Below are 22,321 nucleotides of genomic sequence, written 5' to 3'. Positions count from 1 at the left end.
GTAGCCACCTACTTCATGTTGTTAGAAAGGTCATACTTAAGGGATTTCTTACATTTTTAAAGTAATCAGGCTTGAGTGAAGTTGAACTTAACTTTGGTGCTCAATCGCAGGTCATTCATTAATTTAATGAGGGCAATTACTTTTTCACTTTTTCTGGTTGCCAGGGAAGCTTTCATCCCTGAATAGTTGATGTCAGTAACTGATAGTGAAGATGGACAGGAGGAGGATATCATTACTTCCAGAATATGATGTTTTATTTTTTTCTCTGTCATCTTTTATTTGGTCTAAAATAATTCAAGTGGCACATTTGGGGGCACAAATCAATCAACCGGATGATTATTAAGAGTTGTGTACCGAGGGTGATCTTTGTCTTTGACTGCAGTATTAATTATCAGAAAAAGTGCTGCAAGACCCCCAAGAGTGCACACTTGATGTGACCCAAGTTTTGGATGGTAAACTCCTGGGAATAAATAAATAAGGACGTGTTATTGGAAAATTGTTTAAATGAGAACGTAAAAAAAGTAGACAATTTTGTTAATACATGTAAAAATATCACAACCCCCCCACCCCCACATATTACTTTGACAATAGAGATGTATTCTCAGGGCATCATTGTTCACAATGTTCTGCAGCATTTATTTTGGCTGTGAAAAAGCATTTCAAAGGATCAGATGTCTATGAGTTCCAATTTTCTTCCGAGCATTTGTCCTGGCATCTTGACAGAGATGCACTTTGTTCTGATAATTACTCTGAAAGGGTATTAAGTTCATATTCCAGACATAAATGTTCATAGGACTGAGTTAAAGTATTAAAAGTATGCCCATATTTATTAACTCTTGTTCAGATAAAAGTATTAAAACAGATGTATTTTTTATTGCTGTTTGCACACTGATAAATGGAATATCCACAATAGAATGAGTAAAACTATTGAGTGAGGACAATATCGTGTTAAAAAAAAACAAAAAAAACTTTTTCCATTTTGAAACTTTCAATGGCAACACAATTGCAATTTTCCAGCATACGCCGTCTAATTTGTTTTCATTTTTTGTTAGATTTCCCAAAAAAATCAATGTTGCCATAATCAGGATTAAATAAATCCTCATGTTTTTGAAACCAACAAAAATAAAATGTGGATTTTAACGCAGGCTTTAAATCAGGCAGAATCAACAACATAAACTCCTTGAATACAGTAATATCAGCTGCTATGTCCACAAAATTAGGTTTAGTCATTCTTCTTTTAATGCCCTTCACTTATCTAAAGCATTTAATACTGCTGATAATATCTTCATAATTCAACTGTCAAATAGAGCACAGTGTCTCCACTCCATGCTTCTTGGTCATTTTGTTTTCCCTTCATGTTTTAAAGGAAGATTGGTACCCACTATCTTTGTGAAAACCTGTGAGAAACACCACATTTCTTTTTTAAAGGGGTTGGAAACTGAAGTAGCTGGATGCTACAAATATTTAGGTGCGACTCTCTGATCAGAATCTATCTTAAATCTCAAATTGACAAATTGGCTTCTAAGCTAAAATGTTAATTGGGTTTCTTTTTCATAAACAAAAGTATTTCAGCAGCAAATCAGATAACTTCAGTCATTCCCACTCTGATGGACTATGCAGATCTGCTGTTCACACTAGTATAAAAAAAAAAGAAAAAAAAGAATTGGATATATACATCACTGTACTCTGCGTTTTATGACTAATTGTAGCTATGGAGTACATTGTTGCATCTTCTAAGCTGCAGCAAAATGTCTGTTTTTAACTGATTGCAGACTCTCTCAATGGCTGGTTTTTAATCTATAAATGCATTCTTGGGCTTGGCTTCTGTGTAGAAACTACAGCCATTATGATCTGTGGTTTTAGGACATTATTTTGATGAAGGTCCCAAAACATCAAATTGAACTGGTTAAAAAGGCCTTTAAAATTCAGACTGAATAATGTGCAGATGGATTTTAAATTGTCGTCTCGTGTACCTTTGGGGCAAGTCAAGTCGATTTTAATGGGCAGAGAAATCAGTCTACCTGGCTCCTGAAAGTGCCGTGTGACGTCTGCGGTTTATGCGTTTGAGTATTGGGTCTAATGTTGTATTTTGGTCGTGGAATACAGCTTTCAATCTCAAAGAGTTTCCAGTGACGCTGAACTTCAACTGATCAGAATTAAAAGTATTATTTTCACGAGAGAGCAGCAGGAGTATTCTGAAAATGACAAGCATTTCTTAAAACATCTACCTTTTGAGTTATTCTATCTTTTTAAGAATGTTCCTCCTTAACTCCCCATTTTCTCACTAATTGGACGTTTTGCTTTCCTTCGGTAAAACCCTTTTCACTAACGCAAAGGTGTGTAAAAACAAAGCTGTGTTCCTAAAATCTGTGATGAAAATTTTATATTATTATTTTTTTAACTACTCTTCTTCTGTTCCCTGCCAAGGCTGCCTAACCCAAGGCATTCTGCACACGCAACTGATCCGAGGACACCCGCTGACATTTACAGAGGTCCGCGGTTTTTCCACACGCCACTAATTGAAGTGCAAGCAGATTTTTTTTTTCTTCTGACTTTCACTCTTCCACTTCTGATTTTTCTTTCCTCAACATCTCTGTCGAGCCTTTAGTCATTTATATAGGACTAATAGCCATGTAGTCACATAAATGCTTGGCCTCACATTGAGAGCATAATAGGTGCCTTTAAAAGCAGTCCTGAGGAGTCTTAAGTGATATAAAAGGCTGCAGTTACACACGGCTAAACTGTGATTTATCTCCATCATCGATGTATGGGCTTAAAAAAATGGAACTTTATCACTGGTAAAATGCTCTACATTGTATATATTTTAGGGTGAATTGATGAGCATATGCATGCATTTAAACCGTTAACACCATCTACGGTAGTCAGGTCAATGATGGGTCCTTTACTGCCAGAGTCTGTACAGTTGGAAAGCATAAAAAGCAAACTATTCATCAATTCTTTTTTTTCTCTGCCGTAGTGTTAGAGACTGGAAGATTAAGCCAAATCCTTCGCCACGTTTAAGCTAAATAACCATTACTGTTCCATCTGATTCGCTGAAAACATTACAGATCTCTGGCTCAGTAGCTACAATGTCAGATCAATGAAAAAAAAAAAAAAGCGTTTCCAGTCTGAGAAGATTATAAGACTTTTGTTTTGATAAAAGGTCACAATTCAGCAACAAGTTTAGTGGCTGTAATCAGAAGGGTTGTATCTAGCGTAGGGGAACTATCAAAATACAAGACACTTGGAGAATTGTACATTTAAGTATAAAAGTAAGGGAGGCCTAATGTTTATTCAACAGGATTAGTTTGCTATAATCAGGAGGAGGCAAATTATTGTGTATAACATGAACAGTGGACATCCAGTCCCATTTGCAAATTCATTTATTTGCAGATTTTTCCTGTGGAAAGTTTGCCTACTTGCAGATTAATTTGTAGACTATAAAGGGAGAATATATTCAAATGAAAATGCAGTGTGGGAAGTTAAAACACCTAGAGACAATGCTATTGGCTGGCGTCGCAAAGCAGCCAATCCAGGAGCGTCATTGGCTGTATTCCCAAATGTAGATGTTTGCTTCTGCTGCAGGACTATAATCTTTTCCAGTTTGAGTATTAATGCAGATTAAGGCATATTTGGTGTATAAACTATTCAAATGGAGAGTTCTAAAATATTTTAGACAAAGGATGTGGTCAACAACCCCACCAAACACAGGGGTACCACTGTAAATATCAGTTGCTACGATAATTAGTCACTTTTTGTGCAATGATTTATAAAAGCTTAATTTATTAAACACCTAATTTTAGATTTTATATTGGGGGCATCAAATAAAGGAGGGTGAGTGTATATTAAACGGTATTGGTTAACAATAACCTGAGGATTAATATTTACTGTGTGGGACACAATAGAAGATTTTACTGAATGGACATTTTTGATGATTTTGTTTGGTAGCCAGTTTTATTTGACTAAATTCAGAGAAATTACATTCATTGGCTTCAACACAATAAATATAAGTAGTATTATTGAGCATATTTAAAAGGGGTATTTTTTTTCCAAAGGGTCTTATTTAATATGTGCAGTAAAATAAGTTGGATTCACTGAATGCATGTGAACGAAAGACATGGAGTGCACCAGAATCAGCTTTTTGATAAGTTGGCATCTACTTAAAACCTCAGGGGAATACTTTTTTTTTGTGGCTTTTGATTAGTCGTAGACATACATAAACATGGCTTTTCCATGGAACCTGGCGTGCGGGCATCGGAAGGTTGTACAGACTAATGGGGATGTTTCAGACAGTGCTGGTTCTACCTAAACCTCAGAAGAAGAAAAAAAAAAAGCTAAGTTACATAAATCCATGCATGCTTACCGCTGTGTGAGGTTGAAAGTATGCTCTGTGGAGAGAGAACTGTTTATGCCCTTGTTTAGGATGTTGCGTCTTTACAAATCTGGCAGAGCGGCGGGGAAAATGCACGAGCGTGCGCTTGCGGGTACGCTAACTTATCCGCGCAGCGCAGGCCACAAAGTTACCGACGGTGTGCTAGCTGAGGTGTGACGGAGAAATGCAGATTGCTTTGGGGAGCGGCGTACCCCGCCCTGTTCCCCTTTTCTTTTTCATTCTGTGGCTTAACAAATCCAATCCCACAACCAGGAGGGGAGATTCACAGTTACTTCCCTTACTGTGTTTGATAACAATGCATGAATTATCCCTTTTAAATTGCTTTCTGGATGCATTTTTTTAATTAAAACTGTTAAAGTGAATCAATCATTCGTGCACCCTCTTAGGACCCACAGAATGTAACTCACCAGCAGTTTGTCATACACCACTGCTCCCAACTCCCTATGTTTTTTTATATACTAAAGTCAATTAACTTCTTTTTTTTTGACTGAGGGAAAACACTACACTGACTTAGCAGGTTTAGAACAATCTGTGTATTAAACTTGTCCTAAACTGTCACATCTGGATTTAGAGACACCGAAAAGTACCACAAAACATGGATTTGTTTTACTCAATATATGTCAAGAACATTAAGTTCCACCCCACCAAGGCTCAACTAAACCACAACAATAATGCTCTGCTACAAAAGGAAACAAGCTGTTAATGTGGCACGGCGCTAACTAGCTACTACAAGTTTCCCTCAAGGCCCGGGCAAATTGGAGTTCGGCGTAATAATGAGCAGATTGATGGAGCTGGTTGAAAGCTTTTATTATGCAGCCAGGAGCGGCTGCGGCTTTGTGTGCATGCATGTTCTTGAGTGAAACGGCTGAAGAAGTGCGTCATCTGGCCAAGTTTTCACTCGCGGCCACCGATTGCTATGGGATTTCCTCTCAGTGGGTCTTCTGGAGATGTAAACGTGCGAGTGAAGAGACAGGAAAAGAAAGGCAATAGGTCAAGAATTAAGGAAAACGGCAACAGTCGAAGGAGGAGATGTAAAGAGAGAAAAGTATCGATTGCTAACAGAGAATAATCCAGATGGAAGACGCAAGGGGACGATGAGCTGGTAAAACATTTAAACCTCCCCTGCTTGAAATTTGATTGATGAATGTGTGCAAATGATGAGCTGGGCGCTTTAAAGAAGCACATAGAAACACTGTCATGCGACAGGCTCACCCATGAAGACGGAAGCAGTCAATGAGAACTCATTTGCAGGATACCAGGCGAGAGAAAATGTCAGGAAGACATTCGGCTGCGTCTCTGAGTGCGCTGTCGCGGTGTTTCACTGTGAGTGACTGGTATTTCGAATATGGAGGAAGAAGAATCACAACAGGGTTTTGGTTTCTAGAATCTCGCCTAAATAATGTCACCAAACGGCTAACGTGGCCACCATACTGGAGGAGAACAATGGAGGTGAAATATCTCCAAAGCTTTTATTTTAAAAAATTTTATTTTTATTTTAAAGAATTGAAGTCAAGAGCGGCATCTTGAACTCACCAGGTCTCCATAGCAACCAGAGAGTACTTACATCTTAACCAGTTGTTTGGGAAAGCACATCAGGAAGATGTTTTTTTTTGTGTTTTTTTTGGAGTTGCTAAGCTCTTTTACTGGGGCTGTGTTTAGTTTGAATGAGATAAAAACTCAACAAGCAATCAAGATCGATTAGTGATAAAAGTAAAGGATGAATTTTTGGATTTCAGTAAGAAAAACAACCAAAAACTGACAATGAAATCTTAAAGTGGAGTCTGAAACAGTAAGACATTTTTAAATTAAAAATGTGCAAACACCAATAGAAACATTACCTCAACAAAAGATTAAAATAAGCATGTCAGATCGTGAAAAGCTAAAAACTAATTTAATAATTCCCTTATGGCCTTTAACTTGTGCATTAAAACGAAAAAAGGTCTAAGATATTCAGAATATCCTACAAATAAAAACACACCTTCGCCCCCTCAAAGTCTCCAGAGTTTCACACAGTGAGTAAATTATGTTTTATCAACTAAAGCCCAGGTTTTTAGATAGAAGTCAGCTCTACCCAGCTTGAATAGATTGTTTTTCAATAAGCTTCCCTCCTGTTTCCAATGAAAGGAGCTACAGTAATTCTCTGATGTGTCGGATCGCTGTAGTGCTAAGAGCAATTTCTTAATCAAGCAAGAAATACCAGAATTCTGCTGTGATTTCAATAAATAAAAGCCAGCATGAAACATTGGTGGGATCCAAATTCCATTCTGAAAGTATTTCAGTGGAAAACTGCCGTTTTCAGATTTGTTATGACATGCTTTAACATTTCAGGTTCCATTTTAAGCGGGGCTTTGTTAACACCAGGTAGAGTGGGAGACAGTAATTTATGCATTATGTACTTTAGTGATTCTAAACTGTCGCTTGATGAAAGCCGAATCTGACTCGCCTATTTAAAAACATACTTGTAACACACGCTCTCTGGGGACTTTCTTTTTTTATCATTTCATTTTTATTCACTGACAAACATTTCAAAGGGGCTCCAAGTCAGTTTAAATGTTAAAATTACATGGGTTTTTTTTTTCTTCCCCCACAAACTCAAATTCACAGAGTTCTCTGTGTTTTTTAAAGTCAGTTTTCAAAGCGAAAACAAGAAACTTTAGGGAGGATTCTCTACAGGAGTCAGACTTTAAATATGGAATCTACAAAAACTGGACGGATGTCGACATGGAAAGACGGACGAGTAGACATAAAATCACGAATGACGGATGCGGACCTGGACTGAAGGATGGATGGATGAGAATGTAAACCTCATGAGAGTTCGTAATAAAAACTGAATGTGTAAAATAAAAAGCAAAAAAAATCATTACTTTCATAATAGTGTGTGATTAAATTAATGTTTAAAACCTTTGGATTAAAAGCTGAACTTACTGCAACAAATACATGTAAAATAGGATAAAAATATTTGTAAGTGTATCTTACACTTTCACCCAATAGAATAAGTGGTGTCAGGTTACCTCAGCCAATGAGATCGGTTGTCCCGCCTTTAGTTTGCATTTTGAATGCGCTAGTCGGCACGGTGCACAGTAGCAGCTCCGCTGTGATGAGAGCAGCTTGCTAAATTTGTCCCTGAGGTAAATCTTGTACGTAGACTGAATACTGATGATAGTTTTTCCAAACACTATTACTTATCCTGAAGGCTCCAGACATTCCCAAGATCTTCTGAAAATGGCCTAAATCAAATGGAATATGTCCGATAGTTAAACACTACCTTTAATTTTTGCCACCCATAACAAAGTGATTCGTTGCCGGGTCGCAAGCATGTGGAACGATCGATGGAAAGCTGAGCAGAAAACATCCGATGGACGGATTAAACTTTCATACTATGGGGCAACTCCTGCTTTTCCAGACTGGGATATGGGATATGGGATATGGAATATTACGTGAACAGAACCTAAACCACAGAGTTCTGCTTTTATTGATTCATTTGAAACATACTCTATATACCTTACCTCCAAATCCCAACTGGATCAAAACTGTAGTTCAAAGCAATCAGTCTTAAACTGATCTGAATATCAGTAATTGTGTCTATTTGATAAAACGTAACCAGTGCTTACGGCAAAAGAAGCACATGGCCGTTAATCAAAGTTTGCCGTACATAAAAGTATTCTTTTGCTTATTCCACTGCTACCAAGTTTAATCTGTTCTCGCTTTCATTGCCAAGCTGATCCTCTCCTCCCTCCACGCCTCATCTATATCAGGATGGATTATTTGCCCTTGGCACACCACTTGGTAGTCTGCATGGCAAGGCAGCCGGTAAGTGGATCTATAGGAAGCTGAAGGAGAAACGTATTCCTAAACTTACCCCTGCTTGTGTACTTGTGTGCTTGCGAGGTAGCCAAGTTATTAAAATGTTAGCAGGTACTATAAATAAAAGAAACAAAGGCCTCAGCGTCTGCAGAAGGTAAAGAGTGCAGAGAGGTAAGGGGGGGAAAAACATGGGGCAATCGTAGAGTGAGCACTATCTGAGGGAGCTCAAAGGAGCCTTTATGTCGCAGCAAAAATGGCATTTAGGCAACGAGGAGAACAAGAAGCTCCTGCTTAAACAGAAACCACAGCTGCATATAAACAAGAAAACGTCTCATGTTTAATAAAGGAAGATAGAAAAAAAAAGTGTTTAGTGAAGCAAGTTTTCCCATCGGCCTTGAGGAGCTGCATTAGCTGCCACGCTTGGAATATATTGCTATATATTATTTGGATCACAACATCCTTCAAATGATGGAGGCAGAGAACGCTGCGTACATTACCCCATCTTCTCATTCGATTTCTATTTAAACAATATGCAGACTTCCTTGCCAAGGGGGTTTGTAGTTACTGGATCATTCCAGTTGTGAAGGCTTCAGGGGGGGTTTGTTAGGAAACATTAGTGGACAAACGACTTGATAAAGACCAAGGAGACGATAATATAGTCAGTTGAGACCGTTTTCAAGGAATATATAATGGTAGTAATGGCGTCATAATAATGCAAGGACATATTCTCCAAGATCAATGAGCTATAAACTCTAACATTGGAACACTGGAAGTGGAAGGTATTTTAAATATATATTATATATTATTGAGTTTGTTTTAAATTTATCCATCCATCCATTTTCTTTCACCCTTGTCCCTTAGTGGGGTCGGGAGGGTTGCTGGTGCCCATCTCCAGCAACGTTCCGGGCGAGAGGCGGGGTCACCCTGGACAGGTCGCCAGTCTGTCGCAGGACAACACAGACACACACAGGACACACAACCATGCACACACACACTCACACCCAAGGGCAATTTGGAGAGGCCAATTAACCTGACAGTCATGTTTTTGGACTGTGGGAGGAAACCGGAGTACCCGGAGAAAACCCACGCATGCACAGGGAGAACATGCAGAAAGATCGGGGCCGGGAATCGAACCCAGAACCTTCTTGCTGCAAGGCAACAGCTCTACCAACTGCGCCACTGTGCAGCCCTTTTAAATTTTAAATTTATCATGCGATTAATTGATTTATTGCTTATTGCGACAGGCCCGAGGCAATACCGTCCCAGTTAAAAAGTCAACATGTTGAAAACTGCATTACTTTCTTCCTTCTCCGCAATTTCATTTTATTCTCTGTTGGTGCATAAAAAAAAACAAAAAAAATGGAGAAGTCTGTCTGCCACACTACCACCGAGTTGAAATGCTGAAAAAAAAGATGGAAGTCGAATGAGGAAAAAGGTCAAAAAGTCAAATGAAGAAGTGGTTATGTTTGCGGGTGATGATATTAGATTTTTGTTTTAGATTTAGTGGTTGCTACGGTTAAGAATGCAGGTCTCCTACGCAAAGCTGGCAACCAAAGTCACCTTCTGGCAGCTGGCTACTGTCATCTGCTAATGCACTCAGAACTTCTGACCAGCACGGCTAAATGACCAGGGAGGTAATGAAGAAGGATGTAGGCCATGATCATTCACAGTCTGCCCCGACGTTATTAAAACATACGCCGACGATTCGTTTTCATTTTGCTTGGAAGGACGTGTTCGCCATCTACATTCTCCATATGTTCCGGATTTATAACACGCACTCCGACTCGGACACGGAGTTTTGACAGCGAGGGTAGATTACCTGGAAATCCCGCTCCTCCAGAATCTCTTTTCTCCACCTCACCAGGAAGGCAGCGCACACGTACAGGTGGAAGTGAGAGAAGCCTTCAGGTTCCGCCTGGAAACACGAGGAAATGACAGAGCATAAGCAAAAAAATAATGAAAGGTAGAATATTACCACACTCTTTAGTGTCTCTGTTGCACAGCTACTGCGTTCGTAAAATCGACAACGTCTTTGTGGATTCGAATGATACTGTTAAACTCGCTGCTATGCCCTGCAGCAGGGGTCGGCAACTGGCACTTTTAAAACCAAAAGAGAATTTTTTTTTATTAATAAAAGCAACAGGAAAGAGGGATTTAGCAATTATTTTGCATATTTGTATGCAATGTCTGCATACATTATCTACAACAGAATGACACCAGCAGCCCAAGGTTTGTTGAAGTCGAATGTTATTTAGCTGCAAAACATGTTTTTAGTTTTTAATGAGCAACCTTACTTCTACACTTTCCAATAATTATGTAAAAGGTTAGATGTTTTATTTTGTCCTTAAATTTCAAAAAGTATTTTAAAATAACGTTCATGACATCTTGAAGGACCTTGTGTAGATCTTTATTTTCATAATACTTTATTTTTAAAGGCTCAGATTTGATCAAAACCACAAAAAAAATGTGTAGGTATGTGTGAGTAAATTATATATGCATTCTGATGAGGCAGATAAAAAAAAAACTGAGCAAGTAATAAGCATGCTTTACTTTAAGTCCACATTTCTGCTTTTATTAGCTGCAGGCGGAAAATCATCATAATTAACATAAAACATCAGTATGTATGTAATTAACCTCTATAAGGTGTTTCACTTGGTGAATTTAGTTAGTGAAATAATGAACTTTTCAATAATATTCCATCATCATCGATTCACCTTTATTTCTTTGTTAGCTGGTCTCTTGTCTGTGCTGATCAGTTTGGAAAAACAAGCATGAGAGTGTTTTTTCTTCAACTGAAAATATTTTCCCTACGTGATTAAACTTTAATTTGTCATTATGGTCATTAATTACGGAATACATCATGATTAAAATCCCAGAGATTAAGGAATGAATTAACATGTATGTGTCAAAACTAGATGAATGAATTAACATTTGTGAAAAGTTAGCTGGTTTACATATATTTACAAGCGAATGAAAAATGTTCATGTGTACTTGTGTACACTATGAATGGAATTTAAGACCTACGAACTTTGACTAGTCAACTGGCAGTAACTTTGCAAAAAAAAAAAAAGAAAAAAAAAAGGTAGCCAAGCAACCAGCTTCTTATATAGCTAGCTAGCTTCTTTGTATGTAGCTAGCAGGCTAGTAAGGGTAAGTTAGCAGTGAGTTAGCGGTAGCTTCAACCGTCATGATTCACAAAACGTAATAGAGATGTCTGACCGCAACTCAAACTCCTGTCTGACAGAAAAGTCCTGTGAGAACAAAAAGTACATACATTACACAGTTCTTCCAAGACAAAATTTAACACCTGGAATTAACATATTAGAGCCAACATTTTTAGGAATTCAAGAGATTTTGAGACTTTTTAAAGATGCGCAGACACCAACGATCTGAAAATCAGCCACTGTCCCCTTTTGTTGTGCCATGAGAGTGCACATATTGACAGCGCCGCTCACCAGGTTGACTCTTCAAACAAAGAAAAAATGGCATTGGTAACAAATCAGAATCGACAGGTCAGGGTTTTTAAAGATCAGTGATCGAACAGAAAACTGCATCCTCAGAGGGCACCCTTTGTTATTGTGTTTTAAATATAATGAACCAATCAAACAATTGTTCAAATTTGAGTTTGAAATCGAAGCCATACACAAATCCAGAATGTTTTTTTATTTTGCTATGAAACGTTTATCATGATGGAGTAAAGAGCAACTTTCCAAAAAGGAAATCCAGGCACTGTTGGAACAAAACTGAAATGGCACACAAAGGGGGCGGAGTAAATTATGGTAATAATTCGATGCAAAACTTTATATAACATTTCATTTTAGGCGGCACTGAGAGCCTGCGCGTCGCTGAAACAGTGCGAGCCTTTCATCACATTTCCTGCTTACATACACAAGGTATTTAGAGCTGAACATAAAAAGGCAGACAAAGAGAAAACGTGAAATGGAGCCCTTTTTTTTCTGTCAGCAACCCAAAAATGTACATTTGCAGGGTGACAGAGACAAAGGAAGACACAAATCCCTCTTTCCACAGCGCCGCCTTTTATTTCAGGCCCTTGTTACGTTCGCCTGCTCCCTTTTTTTTTTCTCCCTTTCTGACGCTGCAATGAGCAGGGGGAATTAAAGAGGAAGGAAGACAAAAGGATGAGATGTTCCCTGTTCTATTCATTCCACTCCAGAGCCCCATCAGAGAGAGAATAATTACAGCCCTGTTGAATGGAAGTCACTTAGGAGCGTGCTCATCTAAAGGAAGAAGATCCCAGCATGCGAGTGTTTCTGGATGCAATCACTGAAGGTGTTTTAGTTGAATTTAAACAAACTAAAAGTATATTGCTGGTTACTTTACTTTCCGACTGGCTGAGCTGGGAGTGAATTAAACATATGGGGAGAAAAGGTCAAACGAAAGAATGACTTATCTCCTTTGGATAGACAGTTTCGGTAATATTTGCAGCCGAAACACAGTTTCCTCTGTTCCCGAAACTGACAGCAATCTGAGAAATGTCCATCTCCGTTTTTTTTTACAACATGTCAGGACTTTTTTTTTTTTTCCCTTTTCTTATTTTTAAACACCGTCCTTCCAACTGTTCCACGGAGAAATTGACTTGCGAGACAAGCAGAAGGAGACTATTATATTTCCAGAATATCACAACCCAGAAGCAAGATCAAAATCAGACTTTTTTTTTTCTTTTTCCCCCCTCCAGAACGACGTTAGCTTCGTCCCATTGAGAAAAAAAAAATTTGAAAAACACAAGCTGACATGTTGTTTGCTTCATCAAATTTAATTTGGGTAATTGCGCCAGTGAATCCCATGGTGTCGTACCTCACATTCACCCAAAAAGTGGCGTGAAGGATAGAGTCGTACTCTTATTAAACACATCTCTTCATAAATTATTCCTCCGCTGTGCTCTCGGGAGTGTCAACGTTGATAGGATTTTAAAAAGTTCTGCTGCTGGAAAAAAAAAAAAAACTGTGAAAATCTGACTACCTTTGCATTATTTAGTTGAATAAAGTGACTTGCTCAAAGACTGTTACTGGATATTGTGACGTCTCTTCGATGCGAGACAGTTGTCGGAAACTTGACGCAGTGTGATAAAATAATGCAGCTGATACTTTACAGGCATTTTCTTCAACAAGGGGGCTCAACAGTTCAAATATGTTTGTTAAAAAGGCAGTAGAACTTGTATCGGTTTAGGGTTTTGTGTATCAGGACAAAAATAGGTTCTAAATCTTAGGTTCTAACACTAAAGTATAAATCAAAGGGTTCAACACACAGGGATTACACACAAGGATTTAACCGAGAAGGATTAAGCCAAAACGGGAAAAGTTGGATGTGAAATCTGAGCTGTAACATTCAGCGGAGGTTTTCAGTGGAGCTTTATCAATGTCTTGTATCTCTGGGGAGGAATTTGCCACCTTATATTTTTATTTTCCATAAAGTTTCTTTACTTCATTGAGGTTTTGTAGATGTAAAACCATTTGAAGGTCCCATTACTGCGTTTCAACCCGGCAGCGTACAAGACTTTGATTGTAGCGCCATCGCCACAACTTGATTCTTTATCTTTTGTAAAGACAGATAAACAGATAAGGTCATGGTCAACTCAATTACTCAAAGGTTCCCAAAGTCCTGAGGAACGATGGTGCAGATACCTTGTGAAAGTGACTTAATTACTAATAACTCATTGAAAATGTGACTGTTACTTTTCTGATTATTTGATTTTAAAAGTTGGATTAAAAAAAAAAAATTGTTTCGGCAGACAACAGCCCCCACCATCTCAACATGTAAACCACACCTTGAGCAAGTCAACTATAACTGAGCCATTATCATACAAATGCACAAACGTGACATTTTGAAAATAAATGTGCTTGATGAAAACGCCAATTTCAGGAAGGTAAAAAACAACTTTGTTTTTTGAAACCAAAAACAAAAGTGTTATGTTATAAAGTGTTTTATGGTCATATTAAAATTGGTTTATTTCGCAAAACTTCAACGGAAACACTTTTTCCCCCCCATCACGAGTCACGTGATCAACAACCGGACATTGCCACTGGTGCAAAACACAAAAACGCTCTGTGCTCATTACGTTAAACTCATGCATGACAGAAGAACAGAAGGCTTTTCTCTTTCCCTTAGTTCTAAGACATATGACCTTTGACCCCTGCAAAGTGGGAACAACAAACCTTAACATCGTCATCCTGACCAGATGTCCCGTTTCCATCGATTACATCTGCGCCGCTACCTGCTGTCATACCAGGTAGCGGCGAGTAAAGCCAAGTAACAATTCATGTTTTTACTAAATGAAATGACAAATACAGTAACTTTACAACAACTATAGGATTTAAGATGGTAATGTGTTAGATTGCTTGACACCACTGGTTCCCAGGATGCAAAACAAGCCAAAATCATCCTCCATCCACTGCCATGCTTTTCTTTACAGTTGCCATGAAATTAATACATTGTTTTGTTGTTCGAACATCACCATTTATGTCAGACATATTGTGTTTTATAGGTTCTTTCATGCCAGAGTTGCACTGTCATGTTTCATTCAGAAAGAAAAAGAGGTTTCTCCTTCAACCCCATCAACTGAGTCGCTCTTTGTATTTCTTTTTCTGACCGATTCAACAAACACTAACAAATTAAAGATGAAAAGTAATGAAAGACGGCAATGAAAGCGTGGATTTCCAAAGATCCTTTAAAGTGATGTAATGTACCAAGCCATCAAAGAAAGACTGTACTACCTTAATGTTGTGCTAATTGAACCCCCCTTCAGAAACCAAAGACAAAAAACCTATATTCGCAAATATGAGCAGGGACGGGTTATGAAAACAAAGGCTCTTGTTTGTATTGAATTACCTTTTCCCTTCTCCTCGCATCTCCTGTTATTTCAGCTCGGCCTCCTGCAAGGTTGGACCAATTCTTTTTAATTTTAAGACAACAAAGAGCGTTTGTACGAGTCGGGGAGAAGCGGAGAATACAAACAAAAGGCGAAAAAAGAAAAGAGGAGTTTGCGAAGCGCGATACGAGCGGCTGGCCGGCAGGCGATTGGCCCCAGCGCTCTACCTTTGAGGCCTCAGTTTAAACAAGTGAATCAACACGAACTGGCACATGCAAACACAGATGGACGAGAGCATCAGTGCTAATCAACCGCCTAAAGTGGAGCAAAGTTTACATTTTGGGGGGGGGTTATTTAAGCGGCTACTGTTGAGAACTTTGAATTCTTCTCCAGTTCTCCCTCTCCATCCGTCACACTGGCTGTCAACCCCACCCTCTGTCTCTCTCTCCCTCTCTGTTATTAATATAACAGAACTCTTTCACAGATCAGGGATGAATTACTCCTCATCTAAAGCAAGTTCTGCTGGCCGCTAATCTTCAAATCTTGATTTGTTAGCCAATGATGAGGAATATTTCACAGCCATGGGCTGCGGCAGAAAAATGTTCACTTTAGATCAGTCTGGGTCCATCAGTCGTGCTGCGAGAGTTTAAATATGGAGGGTTTGATGAGTCTACATTACACCAGTGGAGCTGCTGGGATGTGATGGGACTCTTAAACGAGGCCCCAATTAATCAGTCAATATGCATAATTGCATGTTTGTATCAAAGGGGGTATTTACTATGAAGATACTCAGATTATTCAAAACTCTGTGGTTGACTTCTGATTTGTTACACCACATTATACTAAAAGAATTTATTTTATTTAATGACTAAAAGAAAAACATTTTTAGTTATTAGCATAAGTAAAAATGAGCAGAACAGTCTAAAATTAACAGCTCAAAGTGCTAAAAATTTAAATACAGGAAATATATTAGTAAGTATATATAAGTTCCATTTTTAGTTAGTTTTATTGGTCTGTGCTCGTTAGTTTTGAGCTGAATGGAATAATGTACATACATGTACATTTTGTGAAATAAAAAACTACTAAACAATCCTAAAAAAAAAAGAAGTGCTGTTTGACTGTTGCAAAATACAAAAAACTGGGGAAAAATGATGAAGAAATCTAAAAAAGATTGTTATCTTATACAAGTAGAAAATGCCTTTTATAATGACATGCAAACAAAGATTTCTATTGATTCAATAGGAGGTGCTACAGAGGCTGTTACAGGAAGTTAATACAAACAATAAAAACAATGTTATTTACAAAACCAACTAAAATGTCCTGATTCCAACTATTCTTCTGAACTGCTGGCGTGACATATTTTTAGTAGATAATAATGAAATTACGTAACAGGCAGAAATGTTGAAATATGTTTGTAGTTTTTAACTATGTGGCAGAAAACTTTAGGGGGAAAAACACCACAAACTTTGGAAAATTAATATGTTCTTCGTAAATGTACATCCCTAAAAACTATGAATCAAGAATATAGATTTGTTTCACACCAAGCTGTGGAAAAACATCAGATTCAGGATACCTAACAAAACAAAATGAAACTTTTAGTCTATTTTAGTTTCCAATCTAGCACAAAATAGGGACAAATGGTAGGAAAATTGTCCTAAAGAAGTGTGTTTTTAATTTGTTTTCGAGCTTAAACCTAATTTTTCTTGTGCTCACAAATTTAGGGGATGGAAAAAAGCTGTGGAGAAAAAAAATTCAAAGCTTTTGAATAAACCCAAACACCTGACGAGTATTTGGGAATGTTAACATATCGACTTCACATTTTGCTCAACTTCCATCAGCTGAATTTTGAACTCGTATTTGCACATTTTAATGATCAGTAAATGAGCGTTTGAGCTTGAAACATCAACATTCTACCTGCGGCTAGCCCGACATCCAACTCCCCCGTCCGCATTTTCTCCCGCCACGCACTGCTTCACATTCTCCAGCTCGTGACGTTCCCATCATTATGATTTTCAAAATAAAGTTTGTCAGGGGAGTCAAGGTGACTCCGTCAAACTCGTCTCTCGCCGTCTTGCGTCGCTGTGCTTGGGGTCCTCATCCCTCCTCGTGTCAGGACGGCTGTATTGGCTAAGACGAGGGGAAACTAGCTGACAAGCTCACCTGATCAAACATGCGTGGGAGTTTGCGGCGAGAGGGGGCGAGAAAGCGGGATGGGAGAGTTGATAAGGATAACGTAGGAGTGCGCGGAAGAAGGGTGAGCGGAGGAGCTGAGGAGGAGGCGCCACAATGTCACAGCATCTTTAAACTGCTGCGTTGGCTGTCTGACTGGTTTGATCCCTCCAAAACAAAACCGGCCTCATGTGGGACTGGCGCGATGCGCTGACGAATCGACTGAAGACAAGGTGAGAAGGTGATCGCGCCGACGGGAGGAGGAGGATGATAAACGAGCTGTGTAACAATCAAACTGAGATTATGTGGTTGGCTGATAGCTGGTAGATTTTATTTGTTTGATTTATATTTTTACTTTTCCAGCTTATATGCTTTATATTTTCACTTTGCCATGACAAAAAATAATTGCATCTTTTAGATCAAATCAGATACAGAGAAATTCAGTAAACACACACGCACACGCGCGTGCGTGCGCACACACACACACAAAAAACAACAACTTTCAAATTTTTGCCTGATAGAAAAATCCAGTGAGAAAAAAACCTACATATACTATGAGATGAAATTGTCTTGCCACGACAAAATTTAAGACCTGTAATTAATTTTTAAAAGAATTTAAGTCATTTCAAGGCCTTAATTTTAGACACACCAATTTAAGACTTTTTAAGGTTGCGCCGAGACCCTGTTGAACAGATAAATAAACGGCAGTCATCAGGTCCGGGAGTGGCTGTGAAAATGTAATTTTAAAGCTTTTTCACAATTGATTCATAATTTAAGAAGGGGCACAATTACTTTTTCACATGAGGCCAGATTCATTTGGTTACACCCCCTCCTCTAACAGCAAAAGAATAATGTGCTTGAAAACTGCATTTTCTATTTACTCAAGTTATTTTCATCTGATGATACATTTGGCTACAAAGGGGACAAAATAAAAAGCTAAAATAGGACGAAAATACTTTTTCAATTAACATTGGTGCAATTCACTGACTCAGGCTTGGTGGCCAGCAAGAGGGTTTTGTTACAATAAAAGACAATGTGATATCTAAAAGGGAATATAATGAATGAAAAAGGAATAGAAGGAGTGCAGTGTTCCTAAATGATTTGTTTTCAACAAATTTTATGATAATTTAGAAGCGTTCCACTTCTGCGCACAGTACCCTCCTCCAATGTGTTGTCTTGCTTCAGGCCATATTTTACACCTCTGCGAACAGGAATTAATGAGAGGAGGGAAACAGGCAAATATTAGCCAACTACTATTCCCACACTGCCACAGATTTAATCCATTACAGCTGTTCGCTCTGTTATTCCTCTGTATTAAAGCAAACAGTGAATCAGGAGAAGCTGAACTGAGTCGTTCTTAGGGCTGCAGTAAACGATTGTTTTTAGAATCAAGTAATAAAATATTCCCCTTCTGGAGTTGCTAAAGTTAGTAAAGGAAATTTAAGAGAAACTGCTAGTAAGCAAAAAACTTTTAAGTTTTTATTAAAACATTTTATTCTTTACAAATATGATTCAAACATCACTTTTAGTCTCACGTTTGAAGTATGGGGGGAAAAAATTGTTTTAAAGTGTGAAGACATTTCACATTAACTTTTAAAAAGTAAAAAGCAAACTTAAATTGAGGCATTAAATTACAGTTTCAAGTTTCAATAATGAATAAGGATTTTAATACTTATTTTCACATCATTACTGTTGATGAGCAAGTACAACAAGCAAAAAATAGAGCAGAAAGATATTTTTAAAAAGTAAAATAAAAATGGGGTGGCGGGTGGGAGTTAAGCCTGCAGAGAGCTGCTAATAGCAGTTAGCATTTGTTAGCAGCTCATTGGCAAAACGCAGCGCGCTAAATAGTAGAACATAAACTAGCAAAGTTTCAAGGCAGATAATTTGTCTCAAAGAATTTAAATAATCAAGGCCCGCCACTCATTCAATGAATCGTTATATGTCTAGCTGTTTTTAATGAAACTGAGGGCGAAAAAGACATGCTTCTGGTTTTGAAGGCAAACCAGAAGCATTACAATGCAACCTCAGGGAAAACAGAGAATGTCCATTTCTGGCTGAGGCTGTGTCAAGGAGAGAAAGGATGAACAAAATGTTTACAGTCCTGTCAGTGTATAGGACCAGAACATGATGTGCCTAGTGTGTGCTGTGAAGAAATTCAGACAGACTCAGTGTGTGTGTGTGTGTTTGTGTGAGACCAAGGGTCTGGTCTTCAGAGGCCACTCACACTGCTGGCGGTGGCAATGTGACCAGGCATTACTACAGACTGGAGACAAGGAGGTAGAGAAAAAGGTAGGAAGGCCACCTCCCACTGGGATGTCTCCTCACTGAAGTGGTACGGTAGACTTGCTTTCAAGAAGGGGTCACTTACAAAACTTCAAACTCGAGATGGTACTCTGAGATCCACAAATAAGTAAACGTAAAAACATTTGGCAACAAAAGGCAACCTGGACGGTGGCATGCAATTATTCATTCCCTTTCAGTTTTCTTGTCACTGAAAGGGACATATACAAGTTTATGCAATTCTGTCAATACAAAAAAACTACAGAAACACTCACAGCTGATGTATCCATGAGAACTATAGTATATGTGTTCATTATGTTATGAGATATAACTCATAACTCATATCCATACAGCTACACACACCACATAAACAGACTAGCTATAGTCGAGTTTTGGTTAAAAGACAGCATGTAATTACAATTAACTGTCTATGAGCACATCAGATGTAAGTCTTGAGTTTTTAGCTAAATATGGAATTAAATAATCTAGTACTCCACAAGCTCGCTCCACAGTATAAAACATATGGTGCGATTCATTCCGACCTTAATCCAAAATAATTTTCCAGGCCTATGTTGCAGTAAATTACTCCATTATTCCACCAGCAATCCAGGCATTTAATCACATTTAACCACCTGAATTTAAACATGGCCACTAACAATGCCACACAGCTTCCTGCTTGGTAAATTTCACTGTCCGCAAAAAAGAAACCCATGCTTCAGAACCTGAAAATGTCACGGTATCCCCTTTAACAGCCATGCTAATGCTGTCACACTGAGCTACTTGCTAATTTCATGCTCCACGCAACAGGGATAATTTAGTCCCAGTCTGTCTGTCTTTCTGTCTGTGTTTCTGCTAAGGGAAGAGTGGCCAGTGTGTTTGTTTCGGTCTGAATCCTCCCTCCATGCGTCTTCCTTCTCTTCTCGTCGCCCCCAGCCCCCCGTCTTTTAAAAATCAATTGACGGGAGAGTTGAAAACAGCGCATGCAAGAAAGGAAAACAGAATGAGGGCAAAATCGGATAAAAATGAAAGGAGAGGAAGTGGAGAGGAATCAGTAGGCAGAAAGTGAGAGAGATGACTGATGGAGAGAGGAAAAGCTGTCTTGTGCTGGATCACACTCCTGAACAGATGGCCACACTACAGAGAGAAAACCACAGAGGAGACATTACAGTGCTCAGGTTAAAATCTCCCCTGAAAGATACAAACAGTTCAGCAAGGAAGGACAAGGTCTTTTTTATTTATCATCAGGATGATTCAAAGCTAATAATCCGAGCTCTTTCTGTCCCAACAAGGCCAACATCCTTGCACTGTATCCATGTTCTTTGCAAGAACCCCCAGTGCGAAGACATGCAAAAAGTCCTAAAATCTTTTACTGAAGAAGGACAATCATATCTAAAATTAGAGAAATATAAGCTACAACAATTCAGTTTTATAACTGGAATACTGTAAAAAAAAAAAAAAAAAGTGTAGAAACTTTGTTTGCTTTGATCAGATCAGTGCAAGAGGGTTTGAGTGAACCAAAGAATGAATATGCAGCAAGGGAAGCATGCTAACTGTTGGTGTATGGTGAAGGGTCTGTCATGTTGTTGTTCTGCTTCTCTTCAAAAAGACATGGAAAACTTATTTGAGAAAAAAGATATCATGAAAAATGATCCAAAACACATGTGGTCAAGATACCCAGACCAAAAGCCTCAAAAGGCCTGTGGGTTTTGCTGAAGCGAAGAGTGTAAGACGACCCAAGGCTCTGGATGATGTAGACAGATTGAGCAATGAGAACGTCAAACATTTTCCTCTCTGTAAACTCCAAGGTAATGAATGTTGAAGAGTAATAAGTATTGTCCTAATAAAGCGAGTCTTTTTGCCTCCTAACCCCCATTTTGCACCATATTGTACCTTTCTAGGAGCTGCCTGCAATGGTGCGTTTTACACCAACTATGCATCAATTTGTATTCCCCATGGACACTTCTTATGGCACGTGATGATTTAATGTCATTTTGTAGATCCTACTCTCAAGCTCCTTTCACAAAACACTTCAAAACAGCATTGAGGTGCCTTTTTGCAGCCTCTGTGTTTTGTGAAAGTGCAGTCTCCTACTCTTACAACACGTCGGCTGCCAAGCCAAACGTGACAGTTACAGGCCTGCATCGGGAGAGTTGTACAAGGCCAGGAGGTCTTTGTGGATTGAGGGAGTGATGTGTCGATGTAAGATTTGTGCGACCACCCAGAAGCAGCATTTACAAGTGTAACAAGACTCATCAATCATTTCCGATGACAGGAGTAAGAAGGTGGCATATACAATTTAAATGTGATGCATTTGCTCTGCCAAAATCAACATCGCTACTCTGAGCTTCTCTGTCAATATTGTTTTGAAGAGAAGGGGAGAAATCCGTCTAAGATTTTTTAAGAGTTATCGGAACCAAACACAATGGAAATAGGACACAAAGCAACATACTTAGAAAATTATGTATTGGTTTATAAGGTTATTCAAGAGAAGTATTTGAAAATCCACAAACCATGAAAATATATAACTACTATGAAAAATGTAATTTGTGGAATGTTCTATTTACAGGTGTAAAACGCAACTGGGAAAGGATGAAATGTGGGTACAAATTGGGATGGGAGTAAACTCTACAAAAAGCAAAGCAAAGGACAATCTGCACACACAAGCAAAGGCAACTCTGCTGGGAAAAAGGAAATGGTCAAATTTCCTCAGAAGGTTGAGAAAGGAGGTGAAGGCCTGCAACACAGCCTGCCAAAAATGTCTTTGAGGACAAGTGCGCGCGCACGCGTGTGTGTGTGTGTGTGTGTGTGTGTGTGTGTGTGTGTGTGTGTGTGTGTGTGTGTGTGTG

The 22,321-nt window shown here is 38.6% G+C and overlaps 1 protein-coding gene across 2 annotated transcripts in view; it reads right to left on the bottom strand.

Annotated features, from left to right (window-relative positions):
• tbc1d22a (TBC1 domain family, member 22a) overlaps positions 1-22,321 on the bottom strand; it is a 130,094-nt gene that overhangs the window by 13,475 nt on the left and 94,298 nt on the right. For both annotated transcript variants that reach the window (XM_008401153.2, XM_008401152.2), the window contains exon 13: positions 10,017-10,112. In XM_008401153.2, the coding sequence (XP_008399375.1) occupies positions 10,017-10,112 (96 nt within the window). The remainder of the gene's footprint in view (positions 1-10,016; positions 10,113-22,321) is intronic.

This window comes from Poecilia reticulata, linkage group LG23 (assembly GCF_000633615.1).
Source record: "Poecilia reticulata strain Guanapo linkage group LG23, Guppy_female_1.0+MT, whole genome shotgun sequence".
In the NCBI taxonomy this organism is placed as follows: domain Eukaryota; kingdom Metazoa; phylum Chordata; class Actinopteri; order Cyprinodontiformes; family Poeciliidae; genus Poecilia; species Poecilia reticulata.
Note: the sequence above shows the minus strand (reverse complement) of the source record. Positions and strands in the feature narration are given on the sequence as shown.